Consider the following 20262-nt stretch of genomic DNA (forward strand, 5'->3'; position numbering starts at 1 on the left):
GCCACCAGGGAAGCCCCTGTTTGTTTGGTTTTTAAACTTCAATTTGCCAGAGTTCCCTGGATGTTTATTTATTTATTTATTTATTTATTTATTTATTTTGCTGTGTTGGGTTCTTCGTTGCTGCGCGCGGGCTTTCTCTAGTTGTGGCGAGCAGGGGCTACTGTTCGTTGAGGTGCGCGGGCCTCTCCCTGCGGTGGCTCCTCTTGTTGCGGAGCACGGGCTCTAGGTGCGTGGGCTTCAGTGGTTGTGGCGCACGGGCCTAGTTGCTCCGCGGCCTGTGGGATCCTCCCGGACCGGGGCGCGAACCCGCGTCCCCCGCATCGGCAGGCGGACTCTCAACCGCTGCGCCACCAGCGAAGCCCTACATGAGCTTTTTAAAATTTACAAATGGTAGGAATTTTATTTGTTTTTAACTTTACTGTAGGGCGATTAAGGAATCAGGTTCGCACTATTTGTTTCAAAATGCATTTAAATATGAGTGTTCACAAATTTGCATGTCTCCATTGCTCAGGAGCCAGGCTTCCTTGTTCCCCCCCTGCATCTAATATAAGTAAAAGTGAGGAAATATTTTCCCTGTTCTAAATTGTTACTTGTAATGTGCTCTGGGTTAGGACATCAGAAAATACACAGCAGAGGCATGCGCATTTCTCACAGGGAGAGTGTTTGAGCATCATTTCAAGAACTTTATGGCAAAACTGTTGGCTGTTCAGATGTCATTTTGTCTCCTCCTTGGTTCTTATTGCTGTTTCTGACTTTCCTTAGAGTTGGACGTGCCAAAGGATGCCAGGGCCAACATTTCCCAATATACCTTTAGAAAGTTTGCTTGAAGGGTAATCAACCGAGATCTCCGGGCTTGCTTTAAGCCAAGACAGGGTATTAGGATTTCTGGGGTCTGGCCCCACTCCACGACTGACTGGTTGTGTGATAATAGACACTCCGCTCTGTGCCTCAGCATATCCCCATCTTGAAATGGTGGTGGTGGGGAGTGTTCTGAGTCTGATGGTCTTTAGGGAACTTCTAGGTGACTAGATGAAGCTAGAATCATGGGCAAAGCAAAAGGGACATGGAGGGGAGAAGTGGCGTAGGAGTAAGTAAGGGAATCAGTAAAAGGGGGCCACCCGCTTGGTCACTCTCTTCCCTCAAGCTCTCCACAGAGAGAAGGGGGCATGGTGCGTGCGTGGTAGGTCTGGGAGTCCTGGATGGGAGAGCGTAACAGACAAATGTTTGGGTCACTGAGTTAAGATTTAAAACCTGAATGCCCAAGAAACCAGCCATACCGTCTATGCTTTGCTGATATATTTATTGATACGTTTCCCCTTCTCACTTGATGGTGACAAAAAGCAGATGGAGATCCCCATCCTACCCACCCCCCAATAAAATACAGACACAGATTTCATTCAGCATATACAAGCATTGGGGCATGTCCAAATTCACCTCACTGGGTTACCGGAGCCAGGAGAGGTTAGATCTTAGGGGCAGTCTGAGCACCTGAGGCCCAGGAATTGAGCAGGCCAATGCTGAAAAGAGGCTGCCACTCTGGGCCCTGCCACTGGGGTGCCAGCAGAGGCTATAGAATCAAATCATGGTGAAGAGAGCTGCCTAGCCCTGTCATGTGGTATAGAAGGTGACAGTGGGCTCCTGGGTAGTTTCCAGTGAGACCCACAGTCCCATAGAAATCTGTGCCTCAGGGTTCTCATCTGCAAAATGGGGATAAGAATCCTGCCCTGAATATATCACAGGGCTATGAGACTCAAAATAGAAATAATTTGTCAAAAGTGCTTTTGCAAAAGGTAATTCAATTGATTGATTGTGATTGTCAGAGTGCCCCAGGGATAGGAGTGGACTGGCTCATGGGTCCAGGGGCCAAGGAAGTGGCAGAACTCCTATGCTGTGCCTTAGCTGGGCACCAATCAATGCGGGTAATGCCCGCTGCAAAGCAGAGTTCCCTTAGTCTCTTGGCTCCGGGAAGTCACCATGGCCTAGCACCTGGGTCGGGGCTGGGAAAGTCACTGGGAAAATTACAGAAAGAGTCACAGGGGTCAAGGAGGAGGAGGAAGGTTGCATAAAAAGCAGGGCGTCATTAGTATTATCACACACGAAAATAGATACCCACTGGATGCAAGGCATTGAATTGGTACTGCAGATGAGGAATGAAGGCCAGCGGGGAAGGGAGATGGAGATGTCACAGCAGCAGAGGGAGGGATACTGTCCTCAATTGCTGACTCCCCTCCTCCTAAAGGGATAATGCCAGTGTCCGTCTATCTGCAGGGGAAGGGAGGGCAGGGGGACAGAATCAGGAATATAATAATCTGACTTAAGGATGGGGATTCCCTCTCGCTGTTAACACTGCTGCCCAGCATCTTAAGGAGGGGTCAGGAACAGGCAAGTAGCTGGTCTGTGCACTTTGAGGCTGAGGCCCGAGCTGGGCCCGGAGCACCACAAAGGCAGTACTGGGTTTCTGGGGAAAGGCAGTGGGTGTTAGCCCTTTGGGGAGATAGCTAATCCACTCAAACATGGACACCATCTTAGGGAGCTGGTCACTGAGGGCCTACCTTTTGAAGCCTGAGCATAATAAATGCCCCTTGAGGAATAGAGAGGGGGGTCATTTCACTTGCAATGGGCTGCTAAGGAGGTTCAGTGAGTGGGCCAGGTAGGGGAGAGGGCCAGCAGGGACCAAGTCCCTGCAGGCTTCTATTGGGCAAGGGGGGCAGGAAAGACACCCTCTAGCTGCCGCTGCTGCTTCCCCCAGCTCCCTAGGCAAAGGCTGTGGGACCTCCTGGGGAACTGGGGAGGCTGCCCCACAGGGTACCAGCCGGTGCCTACAGGTTAAGGCAAACAAGCCAGTAGAGCACATTGAAGCAAAAGAAGGTGACTGGGAAAATCACTCGCGAGTAGTTATCAAGGCGGTAGACGTGGATGAAGAGGCGGCCCTGCTGCCAGGTGCTGCCCTCACAAGTGGGGACCGTGCAGCAGTACTTCTCGCACCACTTGCAACAGCCACCAGGGCGAGGGGCGCTGCCTGGCCTGACGGACTGCCGGGCTGGGCAAGACGGGCCCTCCTCTTCCTCACTCTCCTCTTCCTCACTTTCCTCCTCCTCCTCGGGGTCCTCAATGTCACACACAAAAGCTTCCGGATGCTCGATGACACGGACACGGGAAGGGGTTGGGTCACGCGCATGGGCACGAGGCTGAAAGGAACGAGGGAAGAAGTCAGAACAAGGCAAGGGAAGGTGAACCAAGCCTAGGTGCTGCCTCAGGGCTTCCTGGAGATTCCGTCCTTGGCACACTGTCTCTTGCCCCCCAGAGTCCCCACCATCACATCAGAAAGTTTACTCAACTCCCCCCAAGGCCCCAGGTTACCCCCATCACTTGGTGAGCTGGCCACCCACGTGTCATGAGTCCTAGTGCCCTCACTCGCATGCCTCCGTACTCCAAAGCCTTGCCACCACTCCCATACCCAGCTCATACATGGCGAAGTTTCGGAGAACCACGGGGTGCTGTCCGGTTGTAGGTCAGGAAGTTGAGCACAGCAAACTCCATCAGAGCACAGAAGCAGAAGATGAAGCAGATCGCAATATAGAAATCCAAGGCTGTGATATAGGAGACACGTGGGAAATTCTTCCGGGAAAAGGTGCCCAAAGTGGTCATGGTGAGTACAGAAGTGATCCCTGTGAAAGCACAGGAGTGGAGGTGGGCAGAGCTACTGCTCTATACATTACACTTGGGAAAGGACCCCTGAAAATGCAATTCTGTGCCTCATGTGTATGCCCGCCTTACCCACTTACCTAAAGAAGTCCTGGCCGGAGCACAGTCTTTCTTGATCCAAAAAGAAATCCAGGAGATCATCGTGGTCACAGAAGAAGGAACATAGTTTTGAAAGGCCACAAAGCCAAACCTCCTGCTCACGTTGAAGAAAAGCGTCATGACTATGTAATCGCCTGGAAGATATTTTAAAAATATCACTTCATTACAGCATTGCCACGAGGGTCTCCCACACGCAAGACATGCATATTAAGGGTCCCATTGTTCAGCTCATGGGATGCCCACCACGGTCCTAGGATAGAGGCACATTAATCCAATGCCACACACGGAGGATCAGAGGAAGCCCGAGAGAAGACTCACAACAAGACCCGTGGTCAGTTAAGAGCTAAGCCAGGGCTAGAACGTTAATAACTTCTTTCTCAGTTCGCTGTCCCACATCCCACATCTGTCTTACCAGGGTGGGGGACAGAACAGTCAAATGAAAGCAGTAAAATCAGTTAGGCTTCTAGATATCAGAACCACACAGCTCACGTCCAGATGGCTGACTGAGGCCTTTGCAACCACCGGGGTGCCATATCTAGTCTGCAGAATCGTCGCCTTATACATGCACTACTGGCCCTTACAATGTACACTCTCAGGAAATGAACTAAAAGTGATCTGTGGTGGGGGAAGCACAGAAGCTATTCAGCCTCCTTCCTATACATTCATATGCTGGTGAAATGCCTTAGTTAGCACTGTTCCATCGATGGCCAAAAGAAATCACTTGCCTACCCCAAACCTCTGATGGTTCCCTGCTCCACAGGAGCTACAGAATCAAGTCTACACTCTGTAATCTGACACTAAAGGCTCACCACAACCTGGCTCCAACTGACATCTTACACGTATACCCTATTCTAAGCTAACCCCATCTAACTCAGATTCCCTGAGATATCATGCATATATTTATACCAATATTCAAACCATGGACTCCCTGTTCTTAGTCTATTACCCTAGCCCAAATTGAGTATTTCAAGAAAATAGAAGAATTAGTTGAAAGTGAAAATTTCAGTCAGCCCTCTAGATGTCAGGTCTGCAGAGCATACATCCACAAGGCAGACTGAGGTCTTCGCATTCATTGGGTATCATGTCCTTGATGTTGGCTCTCAGCCTAGATAGTGATGGCTCCTACAGGACCTGATGACAACCTATACCTACAGTTGGCATCTTCTACTGTACATTTCATGTTGCCTTATACTCTGACACACCCATCCCAAACACTCTGCATGCTCACCATGACTCCCGGGATTTTGGAGTCTTTTCTGAGGCCAGAATATCCCTTTTTGCTCTCAACATCATGTTGGATTTATAATAGTTCAAATTCTGGCTCCTCAGTGAAGCTAAGCTCCAACTTTCCACCTCAGTGATGCTGTAGAATTCCCTGGCCTTGAGTTAGGTGGGTTTTTAAACCCGTTCACGACAGGGCTCATCTGAGCCCTGTTGCTACACTCCTGCCCATCCATGCACAGCACAGCCTGGAACCTAGCAGATGCTCAACAACTCTTGCTACTTCCTGGCAACAGCTTTGTAAGGCAGACTAGAACACTAACCTGTCCATGTGTCTTCCTATTTTAGAAAATAGATCACCTGCCCAGCAAGTCTGGGTATGTTGGGACTGAATGAGAAGAGCAGCCTTTCCTACTCACCTTGTCAGCACTGACACTCAAGGGGCAAGACTTCTCAGAATCTTCTGGAAAAAGGCAAGGAAGTAGCCTGGGGTCAGTTGAATACCTGTGTCCAGAATAGTAGCTTTGTGGATAGAACTCCTCCTCCAGGGCTGCTGCAGGGACCACTCGCGCTTGCCTACTAGCCAGAATGTATTTATCAAGATCCTAGTTCCCTTGTCCTGGGGTCTTGACTGCAATTTAAGACAGCCCTACTCAGCTACAACCACTCCCCACAAAACTTTGCTGAGTTTATATATTCTTGTTACAACAAGATTTATTATTCTATCAGATTTTTCTATTTTTATTTTATTTATTTCAGCAAAGAAGAACCTTCTCTACTTGTCAAGAGATGGGAATTTGTCTTTTAAGGCCAAGTGAAGGATATCAACACACACTTTCTTATTTCTGAGGAATGGAGGAGCATGGGTAAGGGAAAAGAAAGATACCTGGGGCTAAGGAGCCAAAGGGGGAAAAAGCTAAAGATGCTTTCTGCTCTTATCTGCTTTAGCCAGACCACAGTTGGTCACTGCACTGTCAGAGGAACACAATCAAAAAGACTGTGTCCAGAGGACTGGGACTAGAAGGAAGAGTGGAGCCAAAGCTTTGAAGAACAAGGGGGAGGAAAAAGAACTACAGTTGTATAGTCTATAAAAGAATATGGCCCAGGGCTGGAACCATGATACTAGTTCTTTTATCTTGACCCTGTGGAAGACTGACTGGACTTACTGTAAGCCCAGTATTTCTAGGGAAAAAGAACTAAGTCTAATGGGTGGAAGTTCCAGAGACTCCAATTTCAGATGAACGGGGAGATTTTTCTGACGAACAGAATTGTCTAGAGAAGGAAGAAACTCCCTTGCGAGAAAGCAAAATCCTAATCATGGGTAAAATTCTATCAAAAGCCCAACAGTCAACGGTGAAAGATGACTCACTCACTGGAGGCAAGGCTGGACTCTCTGAATGCCTCCTGAAGCAGGGATTCTCTGGTTGAAGGCCCAAGGTGGCCAGAGTAGCATGCTACCACTTCATTCTGAACCTTTAGGAGCTGAGTACATAGGTCTGTTCCAGATGGAGAGAACTGCCCAGGGACTGACTGAAAGAGTTTGGGTCCAGTCCCAAAGATAACTATGATACTGAAGAAACCATGACTCAAGGTCAACTCATCTCTAGCAGAAGAGAAAGAAGCCCTTCTCCTTTCTCCCAAGAACCCTCTTCTCTCCCAAGGAGGACTGGTGCTTACCTATTGTCATTGCTTTGGTGATGATGCTGGCTCTGGGGCTTTGTAGTCACTAGGGCACCATTTTGAAACAATGCACAACCATCTACTAAACGGAACCACTAGTGACTTGAAAGCCCCCGGGCCTTGTCTCCTCTGCTGCTTTTTGATGATGGGTCCCCAACCTGTCTGGGGAAACTGAGGTGCAGAAAGGCAAGAGGCATGCCAATGGTTAGCTGGCAGAAGAGCAAGTGTCCTAAGTCAAAGGTAGTAAAATTGTTCACCCAGAGCCCCCGAGAAAAAGGAAGGCATTTGTAAAGCAGCCCTCTGCCCCTGCCTAGTGCTGTGCAAGCAAAGCTCTATAGCCGGATGAGCACGGGCTATCCCTCACCCAGTGACCAATTCAACACGTAAAGAAAAAGCAGATTTTCCACCTAGCCACACGGAAGCAAAGCAAGACGCTTCCCATGGCAAATGGCTGGTTGGGTGACTGGTTCCATCCGTATTCTGGAAACGATGAGGGCAGTGCCACCACTGCCCTGACTTGGTCAGTATGTGTGAAGAGGGATTCCAGGGCTGCTCTGGGAGCAACGCTAGGGAGGTCCCTTGGCTCCTCATTCAGATCACCTAGGAACACAAGCAAAGACACTCACACCTAATTGGGAGCTAAAGTTTAAGAGACCCAGGACCCTCCCCTTTAGTCCTTGTTAGGGACAAGGTCAGAAAACCAGTGATCACCATGTCCACGTTGAATCCACCATGAAGCCTTTCACAGGAATCTGTGCGCATCAGACCTGCTCCTTTAAAATAAATGTTGACACAGCAGCCACTGTAGGTGCTGAAACCTCCTCCGTATTATCCCAGCCCTCACCTAGCTGATGACACAACTCAAGCCTCCACCTCCCATTTAGGAAGGACTTTGCATCCCACTCAACGAGAACCACTTGGATTGCTTCTGAGTATGGAGAAGTCACACGACCTCCATTTCCCAAAGTCATCCAAGTAGGTCGGTTGTAACAAAGACTTGGAAACTGAAGGGTCTGCATGACAAACCTAGTTGCAAATTCTGACAGCAATAAAACTTCAGCTACTTACCTACCCTCTCCGGGGCTTGGCAAAGCACTTACTTCTTTGCAGATGAGACTGAGATGTAGTTACAAAGTCTCAGTTTCCTCTGCAAACAGTTGTAAGTGCTTAGCATTTACAAAACAGGAGCCATGTTCTACAGGATTTTCATGGGATGATTACATAAGCATTTGGATGAATGGATGGCCGCCTCCAGTCATCCCTCTACCACCCTCCTGGGCCTCTGCTGCCTAGCCCTGGCTCAAAGGCACACTTACCAGCTAGGGTTGTGATAGTTTCAGTCGTGTTGCTCACTCCTATAAAATCAAACTGGAAGAGCTTCCAGGAATTACTCTCATTGATTTCAAGCTTGAAATTTTCCCACTTGTAGATGATCTCATTCTCAGGGTAGGAAACTGTAAGGCAACGTGGGAAGGAGAGTCATGTGAGACTGGGAAGCCCAGCTGAGGTCTCCACCAGCATGGTGTCTGACTCTGGGCTCACCAGCTGTGGGACCTTACCTCTCTTACCTCATTGCTGAAGTCCATCCAATAAGTGCATTTACTGAGCATTCCTCAGTACCACGCCCTGTGCTGGACATACAGAGACAAGCAAGGCAGGAGCCCTGCTCTCAAGCATTCACATTTTATTGAGTAAGACAGTAAGTACACATCTGTAATTGTTGGAATACCTCTGAGAAGCCTCCGCCCGTGGGAGAGTGTGGAAACAAAGAAGGGACAGATCAGTTGGGGACACACCCAGAAAAGATTCCAGAGAGTAGGTGACATTCCCAATAAGTCTTAAAAGTCCAATATAAACATTCTCTGTGTGGATGAGGCTGAAGGGGTGAGGAGGGTGTTCTATGCGCAGAAGGGTGAAAATGCCTGATGTATTATGGAAAGGTCAGAAGTTCAGGATGGCTAGCCCTCAGAGGATGGATGAGGTATGTAGGAGTAGACAGCAGGGGCCAGTTCGTGAAGGGCCTTGAGGGCTATTCTAAGCAATTTGGAATTGATCGATGAGAGCTCAGGAAGGATTGGAAACTAAGAAGTGACCTAGTCTAGATGATGCTTCAGCTAGGTCCCTCTAGTTCTTATATACGAGGATGGCCTGTTGTCAGGGAGACCAGTTATGGGAGGCCAGTTCAGTAACCCGGGCACAATAAAATGAATGAAGGCAGGATTCGAAGCTGTGGCAGTGAGAATGCAGAGAAATAGGATCGACAGAGATTCGGGGGGGAACACCAACAGGACGTGTTGATTGAATAGATGAGGAGGTGAAGGAGCAAGAAGCATCAAAGTTCTTGGCTTGGACAACTGAGTGGGTGATGGTGCCTTTCAACGAGACAAATGGGAACACAGAAGCAACACATCTGTCTTGGGGGTAGAAGTTCGGTGGAGACCATATATTTCGTTTTGGACACGTTCAGCTTCAAGGTGGAGATGTGGCAAAGTCCAAGTGGAATACGACAAAGACCTAAACCAAGGTAGTAGTGACAGTGGAGATGGAGAGCAGACATACTTGAGATACACTTCAGAGGCCGGTGACTGATTTGAGGTGGGGTGGACAGGAGAGGGAGGAACCCAACGTGAAGCCCAGGTTTAGCAACACAGTACTGTTAGCAGGAAAGGAGATGAGGATGGATTGGGAGGCCCTGGACAACTTTGGCACCATCTTAGGGGAAAAAGCAGAGGCGGAAAAATGTAAAGGGAAAGGATGAGAAAAAGAAGGGGCCCAGCATGATGACTCTGGGGCCCCCGAAACCTAAGAAGGTACTCACAGCTAGAGAAAGACAGAGGGCAAGAGTGAGAATCCATTGGAAATTTGAGCATGTGGAGTGAGCATCCAGCATCAATGGCCATCCTGGAAGGGAGAAAGGAGCCTCATTAGGCTGACCCTGAACACTTAGGTATCCACCCAACTTGGGCAATGGTGGGAGCTGAGACAAAGAGCTCAAAGGAGAGACAAAAAGAGAGGAAGAACAGCTTGGAGATATCTGGCTACTCTGGTCTCCATCATCAGAGAAACGTATGGACTAACTTAGATGGACTTTTGCTTCTTGCCCATCCCACCTTCAAGGACCTGCCAACACTCTCCCGCTCTTTTATTGCCTCCCTGCCACCTTATCACCTGTACACAACCTTTCCCAGCCAGGCATTCAAGCATCCAGCCTGGTCTTAGGTATCTTCCCAACCGCTGTGTTGCTGCTCCGCCCAGACAAGTCCACCACTGTGGACGTGTCTTTACATCCAGTGCCCACGTGGGGTGGAACTGTCCACACAACGCAGTCGCCGTGCTACATTCTAGTTGCGGGGGCTCTTGACTTGGAGCCAAGTAACTAGATATCAGTCCAAGTTCTGCTACAAACTTGGTATGTGGTCTTAAGCGATATCTTTCTACTTTGAGGCCTTAGTGTGTGTGTCAGTACATGAGGGGATTGAGCTCATGGTCTAGGAAAGCTGGAGGGGCCCTTAGAAGTATCACTCATGATGAAACCTCTGTCCATGTTTCTTTGGCAAAAATTCTCAGGAGGGGAAGAAGAGTCTCAAGAGGCTTGACATACCTGATTGTGTACAACACCTTGCCATCCTTGTGGATGCGGACCATCTGGTTGGGCATAGTGATCGAATGCTCTTGGGTCCTCTTAGAATTCCTAAAAAAGGTGTCTGGGATCCATAACAGGCTCACCAAGTTGCCATTCAGAACAAAGCTTTCAAAGCTGCCATTGAAACGAAGGCGTTCATCATACCAAGTCTGGTAGAAGGTGACGTCAATGGTGTATTCCTGGTGGCAGGGATAGAAAAGCACACATTTGGGGCTGTGCAGGCAAAGAACATTCCCATGCCATCCTGTGACGGGCCTATCAAGTAGATAGGGACCCACTTAGGTTTGCACAGAGGAAAACAGCATGAGTTTGGCTGTAGGATGTTTTCTATTTCCAGGTATTCCCCAAAGAAAAAAATATTCCTGAATGAACAACCATCTGGGAAGATGCATTTAATCCAGAAACACACAGGTGATGGCGGCTTAATTGTACAGGCTGGGCTCATCACGTCACTACTCCCTTGTAGCAGGCCAACACCCTCTCAGCCCCCATATTTCCAGAGCAAATCAAAGATCTCGGGTCAAAATCATTCTAAACATTTACAAACACACACACTTTTGATTGCATACAGTGAAGTTGCCCCTTTCAGCTTTTATTTGGGGAGCACAGATGTTAGTTAACCCATGACTGTTTGGTCGCTAGATATTGTATAGCCCATAAGTTATTTTTTTTTTTTGGAAGATAAGGATTCAATCTAATAAAACTTTACCACTCCCAGGCATGCAGGGGGAGGTAGTCTGAGGTTTGAGTAGCAACTAATTAAAGAAATTTTAAGGGATTGTAGTATTTAACCAAAACATTTACAGTCAGCCCTCTGTATCTGTGGGTTCCACATCTGCAGATTCAGACCCCCGCCAAAAAATTCCAGAAAGTTCCAAAAAGCAAAACTTGAATTTGTCCCTCACTCGCAACTATTTACATAGCATTTACATTGTATTCGGTGTCATAAGTAATCTAGAGATGACTGCAAGTTTACGAGAGGACGTGCATGGGTTATATGTAAATACTACAACATTTTATATGAGGGACTTGAGCGTCCTCCGATTTTGGTATCCGTGGAGGGTGGGAGGTGTCCTAGAACCAATCTGCAACATATTCTGAGGGAGGATTGTACTGAGAGTTTTCTATGTACCAGACACATGCTATGTGAACAAAATTCTCATGATTGGACTCTCAAGAAGCTTATAAGTCTCATTAGCCCATAAGTTATTAAACATCAAAAAGAATTTTTAACAGCAAGAAGCATGAGAAGCTAGAAATCTCACCACTGGTATTGAAGAGAGAAAAAACAGACTGTAATAGAACTGCAAGCAGCTGGAACAGCAAGTCCCAGAACTATGCCAAGGTAGAACCTTGAGGGCTAGGCCAATCTCCTTTATTTTAGAGGTAGCAACACTGAGGCTCAGAGAAGAGGAGCCTGTTCAAAGTCAAACGGTCAATGGGAACATACTGGCTCTGATGCTCAGAGCACCGTTACCACGGCCTTGCCCTGGGACGACCTTCACCCATCTTCCTCTCAGTGCTTACTTCACTTGCTCCAAGAATCCCTTTAGGATCAAGGTCCACTTTTCCTCTGCAGGACCCCTAGGTCTTTCCCCTGAGCTATCTTGCATCAAACAATGAACACCAACCAGAAACCCACAACCTGGGAGGCCTGTAGAGCCCTCAGGGTGGCGATGCAGAGGGTCAATACAATCCCTGCTTGCCTTTGCTGATCAGGCCAAAAGGTGGCGAGAGCCCCTGCAAAATTGCAGGGAGCCAGACCCCCAGGCCGAGAATGTTCCCTGGAGGAGTCCAGAGCATCACACAGAAAAAAGCTGGCAGCCTGGCTACCATTCACGTGGGAGCCCCCAGCCCTGCCCTGCCCAGCCACACCAGCCTTCACAAGTGGCCTTCAGGGTGGCTCTGCAGTCCTAAGTGGCTGGCAGTTCCAAATTGGCCTACAGAACTTCTGGGTAGCCAGAGGAAGCCTTCCCCTCTACAGTCCACGCCTGGCTCCTGCTCTATGTTAGAGTGTTTCAAATGAGCATTTAATTTCTATTGAACAAGATTCCGATTGTAACTTCACCACACATCAACTGATAACTAACGGTTCAGTTTTTCCCCAGTTTGACAAGGGGGCTTGTTTTCTCTCCCTGAGGACAAATTCTGTGCTCTACACAACCTCTGACTGACTGAAGGATGTTGGAACTCCTCCTCACCAAGCACTGGACTCTACAGAATCACCAGAGAAAAGTAGCCTGTACAAGGACTGGGACCTCCCACAGCTTTAAAGAACTATTTGGAACTATGTAGAAGGCCAGACTTCTCCGGGAAATTTAATACCACATGAGTGTTTGCAATGTTCTAAAGGCACTTGGCCCAGGCGATAGCACTATGTTACCGGCCAAAGAAAATCAAATTGTTGGCTCCTCTTTGGACCAGCTCTGTGTTGCATGCCAGGTTCGGTGACTGCTGGGTTATTACACTGTATCTCTCAGGCTTGTCAGGTATCATCGCTTCAGGTGAGACCAACGCTGCCAACATTAGTAGGCACAGAGCAAAGAGGGATAGGGTATTCAGCTACTGTGAGTGGGGCTGCTGCTCTGCTGCCACACAGGCTCTTGCAGATGATAGAAAGAGGTTTCCCCAAAGTATATCTTACGCAAATAGCAAGGAGATGGTAGCCACAGATTTTCTACTACTCTTCAGGCCACTTTCTCCATCCCCCCACCAATGATCTGAAAGGTCCCTTTCCTATTAACAGTAAACAGTGGCCATGATGGTGGACCAGAACTCAACCTCTGGCTCAGAACCCAGCGTTTCTTAGTTTATCAACAATCTTAATCAAACTGATTGCTAAATTCATACTCACTTAGTGGTAAGCACATTGATAACAGCAAAGAGTAAATCTGACATCAAGGGAAGAGGAAAAAAAGCGCCTTAAGATGTCAACAGAAACTCAAACAGACCTGCCTCCTCTCATGTTTCTCTTCTTCCTTGTCATTTCCCAAAAGTTTATGGCTTCCATCTTCAGCAGTTTTTCTCATGCTCTTGTTCACTCTAAGGGAAGCCACCTGCCCCATTGTGAGCTGCCCTGTGGAGAGGCCCACATGGCAAGGACTGTGGAAGGCCTACAGACAGAAGCCAGAGAAGAACTGAACCCTGCCAACAACCACGTGAGAACTTGGAAGTGGATCCTCCCTTAGTCGAGTCTTCAGATGAGACCCCAGCCCCAACTGACACCTTAACTGCAGCCTTGTGAGACCCTGAAACAGAGGACCCAGCTAAGTCATGCCTGGATTCCTAACCCACAGGAGCTGTGACCTAATGACTACTTGTCATTTTAAGACACTGTGTTTTAGGGTAATTTTTTTGCATAGCCATATATAAGTACATTGTGCCTCAAGAACTAGGCAGCCAAACAAAGCATCACGGTGGGAAACCCCACTCTTCCACTCAGCCTAGGTAAACACCTTGATCTTCCATGAATGTTTACTTACCTTTGAGTGTCTATTCGCAAGTGCCATCTCAGAGCCTAGACTCTGAGCTCACCCACTCACATGGTGCCTCTTGGGTACCAGTGTGTATGCTAAAACTGTGTCTGACTTGAGCCAGGTCAAGGCTATGGCTGTGAAGGAGTTGGTTACCACAGCCTTCCTCATTATCAGGCTCCGCAGATGAAAGTAACATTTGCAGAACATCTCTTATAATTCGTTTGCTCAGCTAACATATACTGGGTCCCTGACATCAAGAAACCCACAGTTGAGAGAGCAAGGCAGACAGAGTACATAAGTACAATACAGTGAGGTAGAGAAGGTCAGGTAAACAAGTGTGATATAAGTTGAAGGATAAGGTAGAAAATTGGAACAATGCCATCCCAAACCGGAAATAGCTTGAACAAAGGCTCAGAAGTACAAGATAGCCTGGGAACACCCATATGCTAGTGTGACTAGTGCATGTGGTCTCTAAAGGGGTGAAGAGAAATAAAAGTAGAGCCCTGGGTTGGCTCTAGCCACGGAGAGCCCCGACTGCTAGAGTGTGGGGTTGAACTTCATGCTTTAAGCAGGGTCAGGACTGCAGGAGGCACATCACTCAGGAGGCCAGGTTAGCAGGTAGATTGGGGGGTAGGCAGGGACCTTGTGTTTTGTATATATCAAGTGGGAGATAATGGAGGCTAACTGGGGACAGTAGTGACACTGGGATGATAGCAGCAGAAAAGGAGACAAGGAACTAGGGCAAAATTAGAGAGAAACAGTCCTAGAGGAAGAGTTGGTAACTACAGGCTTAAGTCCAAAAAAAATCATTATCAGAAAACAAGAGCCACGCCACTGTGGTGTTTAAAGTTGCTTTATTATTTTTATTTTGAATGAGAGACAGGAAGATACAGTCAGGATTCTGAAGGTCCTCTTCAGGCAGCAAGGGACTTGTCCCTTTCGGCCTCCGTCTCAAGTCCGTGTTGGTTAAAATCTCTCCCCCCCAAAACTCTTGTTACAGACACACAGAAAAAACAAGTATGCGAAAGCCCCACTATAATCAAAGCTCAGTACTCACCATGTCCAGGATAGAGATGGGCCCAAGGGTGTTGACAGAGAGCTCGACAGTGACCACAGTGGGCCTCTCTGTAAATAAAGTAAGCAGACGTGGCAGAGGTGAGTGTTAGACAGAAGCATGGGGCAGGGGAGGGTGTGGTCAGTGGGGGATAAAGGGGGTAAGGGTTGGACTACATGGTTTGAACATCCGATACCATTTCTTTCTTTATTCTTTCATGGCAAGACCCAATTCATAGACTGTTAACAGAGCTGAACATACCTCGAAGCTCAATCACCTACACCCCAGGCCCGTTCTCCACACTTAGGCCCTCAACCCTCCTCCCCTCCGGGGTGGGGGAGAACTATGTTCTGCTACTCACCACCAATGCCAGGGCGCAGTTTGTAGTCATAGTTATTCAAGATACCATCCAGGATTTCAGTGGCTGTTGGCATTTTGCCAAGCCTGTCACGGGTATCAATAGCAGTGGGCTTTATTTCTTCAGGGGGGAGTTCCTTATCAGGAACCTGGCTCTTGGGGCCATAGACATCATGATCCCTGGCAGAGGGTCCCTTCTCTGATTCAACCTGAGGTCCTTCAATCCTAGAACGTAAAAACAAACAAGTGAAGCTCTGTCCTCTGCTCAGTAGGGGACCCAGCTGGTATCTCTTGGGACAGAAGCAAACCAAAATAAGCCTGCAACCCAGGGCATAGTTAAAGAGTGACTGGTAACAGTAGATTAAGAGCCAGCAACAGATTATTCTTGTTAATTTCTTCTCAAGCTGCTGCTCTCTGGGAACTTCCCATGCTACTCTTTTTTTTTTTTTTTTTTTATGGTCATACTTTATTTTTAAAATATCAAGAACGAAAGCAAGTTCGAGATTTTAAAAGAATTTTTAACGTAAAATCAAGGGGGTATTGGTGTATGAGCTCTGGCCGATCAGCCGCCATTACTGGCCTTGGTCTTGGTCCGCCTCACTAGTGCCACCTGGGAGCAAATGGGCAGGCAGAGGGCCAGGATTGCTGAGGAATGCTCAGGAAAGCCACAGCACTCTCTCCCAGCGAGCGCTAGAACACGGGGAAAATTCTGCATTTCTTTGCTTTTGGGACACTCCATTGCGTTGGAGTTGGGGGCTGGGGGTAGGGGAAGCTCTGAGCACTGAGAAAAGACAAAGACTGTCATTCAGGAAATAGACGGTCAACAGGAGTCCAACCTGAGTGCCACAGCCATGCACCACAGCCGAAAAATAATATAAAGAATTAAACTAAAATTTTTTGAAAACTTAAAAAGCCATCTGCTAATGTATGAAGCTCACCGATGGTGTTAGAAATCAGGGCCATGCTACCTTTGCTGGGAGGCAGTGAGGAAGGGGACACCAGGGGGTGTCTTGATAGCAGTGTGATCATTTTCTGACAACTCAGCAGCCGTGCACTTATGCTCAGATCATAATCTGAGCACTTTTCTGCATATGTGCTCTAATTCAATAAAAAGTAGTTTGAAATCTGCAAATATATGGACCTTATTTGAATCCTGATTTTAAAAGGCAAACCATAAAAACCAAAACAAACACAACACAACAAAAATATATTTATGACACCATAAGGGAGATTTGAAGACTGACTGGTTAGTTTCTTCAGCATGAAGAAGTTATTCTACAAATTTTAGTGTGATAGCGGTATTTTATTATGTTTTTGAAGTCCTTATGATTAGAAATACATACTAAAATAATTGCATATGAAATGATATGACGTCTGAGATTTGCTTTAAAAGAATTTAAGCTGGAAATGGAGAGTGGGTGGGCTACAGAGAAAATAAGACTGGCTACGAGTTGATAATTAATGAGGCTGGTGACGGGTACATGGAGATTCACTCTACTGTTCCCCGTACTTTTATGTGTCTTTGAAAAAAATTTATAATTAAAAGCTCTTTTAAAAGCCATCATCAAAATTAATCTGTGACGTTGGAAGGCAGGAGAGTGTTTTCCTTTGGGGAAAGGAGGGTGTACTTGGAGGGGGAATGTGGTGAAGCTTGTGAGGGGTTGGGGAGGGGACTGGCCATGTTCTGTTTCCTGGTCTAGGTGCTGGTTACATGGGTATGTTTACTTCGTGAAAATCTACTCCTGATTTTTACACTTTTATGTTCTGTTACACTTCCAAAACGATTTTATTTTTACAAAGGCAATCAGACAACTTGCTTCTTCAAATAAGGGGTTAACAGGGCAGGAGATGGGGGCATGGTCTCTGTACTGCAGACCAAAGAACTGCCAACTTGAGCAGCAAAATGCGTTTTCCTGCAGTATTTCAAGCTCTTAGAATTGCTTAACTGGCATACAGATGTGCCAAGTCTATGCCATTTCTTATGTCTGAAGTGGCTAATTCCCCCTGTGGGCAAGGGAAGAACTGGGCTTGGGAAAAGCAGTTTCCATTTCCACATATCATATCCAGAGATGTCCTCTTTCCCTGAGGCTTTTCCCCCAGTCCTCTGAGTAGATCATGCCAGCCACCGTGGGGTGGGGGGGGGGGGGAGGAGGGAGAACTAGGGAACTGGCACCCTGCAAAATGAGTGACTTGAATGGGAGCAAGGCACGATCAGGACTGGCCCTGTTAGCCAAGACCACCCAAGAGCCTGCGATGACCCCTCCCAGAAGTCCAAAGCCAACAACAAAACCCCGAGGTTCAAGAGGCAAACAAACAAGCAAAGGCCCTAAGACCACCGAAGCCTTTCTGCTCCCAGACTACTTCTTCTATGAAAGTGAGATCAGAGGGTCTTGAGGTTGCTGTCATCCTACAAATAGCTTTTGTCAGTAAAAAACTTCAAATGAACAACAACAAAAAACACCCTCATCCTGGGATCCTTGGGGTTAAGGAGCTGCTGACAACGTGTACCTTTCCTCAGCTAGCCATTAAGCCCACTTTCAAAGCTAGAAAGAATAGAAAAGTGAAAACACTCATGCACGGGACTAGTGGGATCTTTCCATGGGGGCTTTTCAGGCATCCACAGTCCTCTAGATGTGATGATCTAAGATGGAGGTGAATTTCTGCAACCCCTCCCCCACGGAGGACGCTCAGTCAGCTAGCTGGGGAGAGGGAAGGGACCATGAGAAGGGCCACTGGATTGTTTATTTCCAAATCAGTCCTCTTTTTCGCCTTACAGATGGAGAAACCGAGGCCCAGATGGGGGGAGGGGCTGTGCCCAAAGTCACACAAGTGATTTTAAGGTGAGCCTGGACCAGAGCGAGATGGTTCAAGGTGGCCCTTGCCAGCTCACCCCGCTGCCACCTCCCCAGCTCTTTAATGACGTCACAGGTTGCCCTGCTGTCACTGTCTGGACGTCAGTGTCTGCAGCCCTTCCCCCTGGCTGGAAGGGTAGTTTCCATCACAAGGGCCCCTCTTCTCTGCTGTTTTCCTCTCTGCTCCCTCTCCGTCCTTCCGCACCCCAGACCCCTCTTTTGCCCTAACCAGTCACCATGTCATCTCTCCCAACCAGTCCAATTCACTCCCCAGCGCACCAATGAGTCAGCAGGGAGCCCCACAGCCCCTCCCTTGAGGAGCCAGGGCATTCTGGGGTGGGCAGAGAAGCCGTCCCCCCTCTCCCCCTCCCCAAAACAGAAAAGCAAGACAAGCCCAGTGACATGGAGGCTTCTAGAATGCTGGAAAGATCAGGAAGCTTAGGAACTTGTGACAGTTTGTGCCCAATGGGAAACATCTCAAAAATATGAAGCGGTCATCTTCCACCCTCAAAAGCCAGAAGAATGCAGAGGACAACCTTCCGGGCAAAGTCCCAGGGCCAGAAAAAGGTGTGAGGGGAGCTGGCTGCTCAGGGGAAACCTGCTGCTAGTCTTTGGAAAAGCGGAGACGTATTGAAACGCAGGACCCAAACCACAGACCTAAGAGATTACCATTTCTGGCCTCGGGCTCCCATCTGCCCAGGACCCAGCAGGGCGTCCGGGGGGATAAGGGAGGGGGAGGGAAGCTGGCAGCAGAGGGGGCATGAGGTGGACAGCTGGGGTGGGAACTCTTAGACTAAACCAGGGCTCCTGCCTGGGACTAGCACCAAGAGGAGCGGTGGGAAGGGAAGTAAGTAAAGTCAGAGTTGTCTGGCAGTGCCTGGTACTCGCTAGGTGCTCAGGAAAAAAAAAAAAAAAATATATATATATATATATATATATATATATATTTTTTTTTTTTTTTTTTTTTTGAACGAGAGGACAGACTAGCCAACACTCAAGCCTTTTAAGCGCAGTTTCCACCCCCCACTGCCCGCACGACTTTCTGGGCGACACCTTCCCAAAGTCCCCCCAGTCCCCAGAAGCGCGAGCCTGCCCTGGCCGCTCGCCTCTTCCCACAAAAGGCTCAGCAAGGGAGGGACGCGCTCTCTCGTTCCCCGGCCGCCGCGGTGGTTTGGAGAGCGGGAGTCCCGCGGCGTAGAGGGACGGGGGACAGGAGCGGCCAGGTGATAGGCGTCGCGTCTTCCTTCCTGGGAGCCCCTTCAGGGGCCCAGGGAGCCCGTCCTAGGGGAAGCGGTGCGGAGGCCGGCCGCGCGCGTCGAGGGGACGCGGGACCAGGCTAGACCGTGCGAGGGCCAGGGGCAGAGTGGGCGCGGGGCTCGAGGAACACGGGCTGCGGGGGTCTCAGGAGCCGGCCTCGCTCCCGGAGAGAGGGAGCTGGGCTCGGAGGGCTCCTGGGTCCTGCGTTGGAGACTTACCTCGACGGAAGGATCATGAACGTGCCCAGGAGGATCAGGAGAACTTTGGGCGACATCGTGGCGGGGACCGGCGCGACCACCTGTGCGGAGGTCGCTGCGCAAGGTCTGGCCGCACTGAGCGCGGTGTGGAGGGTTTTGTTGGGCTCCAACTTTCACTCCGCCCACTTGCCCCGCCCCGCGCCCCCCATCCTGGCCCCGCCCCCTAAGCCCCGATGGAAATCTCCGACGACGCGTTTGCTGCTGCGGAGGGAGGGGTAGGCTCCGGCGGGCGTGGGGAGGAGGAGGGAGAGGAGGAAGGAACCCTGTCGCCAAGGCCCCCCGCCCCCCGCCGCCGCCACCGCAGCGCTGCCAGACAGCCAGGAGCGGGGGACGCGGGGGAGGGAGGAGGAGGCGAGCCTGCGGTGTGCGGGCCCCGGGCGGGGAAACGGAAACGGGCGGCCCGCCGCTGCGGCTGGGAGGGAGGCTGCAGACTGGGCCTGGCGGGGGCAAGGTGGGGGCTGCGACCCCCTCCAGCCCGCTAGTGCGCGTTGGGGTCAGACTGTGGCTTCCAGCCCTTGGCTACCCCCCCACCTGTTGCATCTCATCACTCTCCCAAGTCCCCTGACCCCTGAGATTTCCCCCACCCTCATTACACACCTTCCAGTCCTTCGGAGCACCTTCCTTGGCACAGGGGAAAAATAGAGACTTGGGAGTCTCCCCA

General features: G+C 49.2%; 1 protein-coding gene across 1 annotated transcript; it reads right to left on the reverse strand.

Moving 5' to 3' along the window:
- Positions 1-1300: 1300 nt before the first annotated feature.
- Positions 1301-19653, reverse strand: GABRE (gamma-aminobutyric acid type A receptor subunit epsilon). Its single transcript, XM_007113135.3, has 9 exons — positions 19563-19653; positions 15240-15460; positions 14882-14949; positions 10307-10527; positions 9524-9606; positions 8022-8159; positions 3786-3938; positions 3469-3668; positions 1301-3188 (listed from the first exon to the last, which is right to left on the reverse strand). Exons 1-9 carry the CDS (start codon positions 19616-19618, stop codon positions 2820-2822), a joined length of 1509 nt encoding a protein of 502 aa, XP_007113197.2. The 5' UTR covers positions 19619-19653; the 3' UTR covers positions 1301-2819.
- Positions 19654-20262: the final 609 nt, after the last annotated feature.

This window comes from Physeter macrocephalus, chromosome 21, assembly GCF_002837175.3.
Source record: "Physeter macrocephalus isolate SW-GA chromosome 21, ASM283717v5, whole genome shotgun sequence".
In the NCBI taxonomy this organism is placed as follows: domain Eukaryota; kingdom Metazoa; phylum Chordata; class Mammalia; order Artiodactyla; family Physeteridae; genus Physeter; species Physeter macrocephalus.

What these genes read in the sequence shown, in the direction of transcription:
- GABRE (XM_007113135.3), bottom strand. Translation starts at nt 19,618, where the DNA reads ATGTCGCCCAAAGTTCTCCTGATCCTCCTGGGCACGTTCATGATCCTT. An exon ending in ACTGCGCCCTGGCATTGGTG is followed by an intron (nt 14,950 to 15,239) that starts GTGAGTAGCAGA and finishes CTTTATTTACAG; the next exon opens with AGAGGCCCACTGTGGTCACT. An exon ending in AACTATCACAACCCTAGCTG is followed by an intron (nt 3,939 to 8,021) that starts GTAAGTGTGCCT and finishes AATATCTTCCAG; the next exon opens with GCGATTACATAGTCATGACG.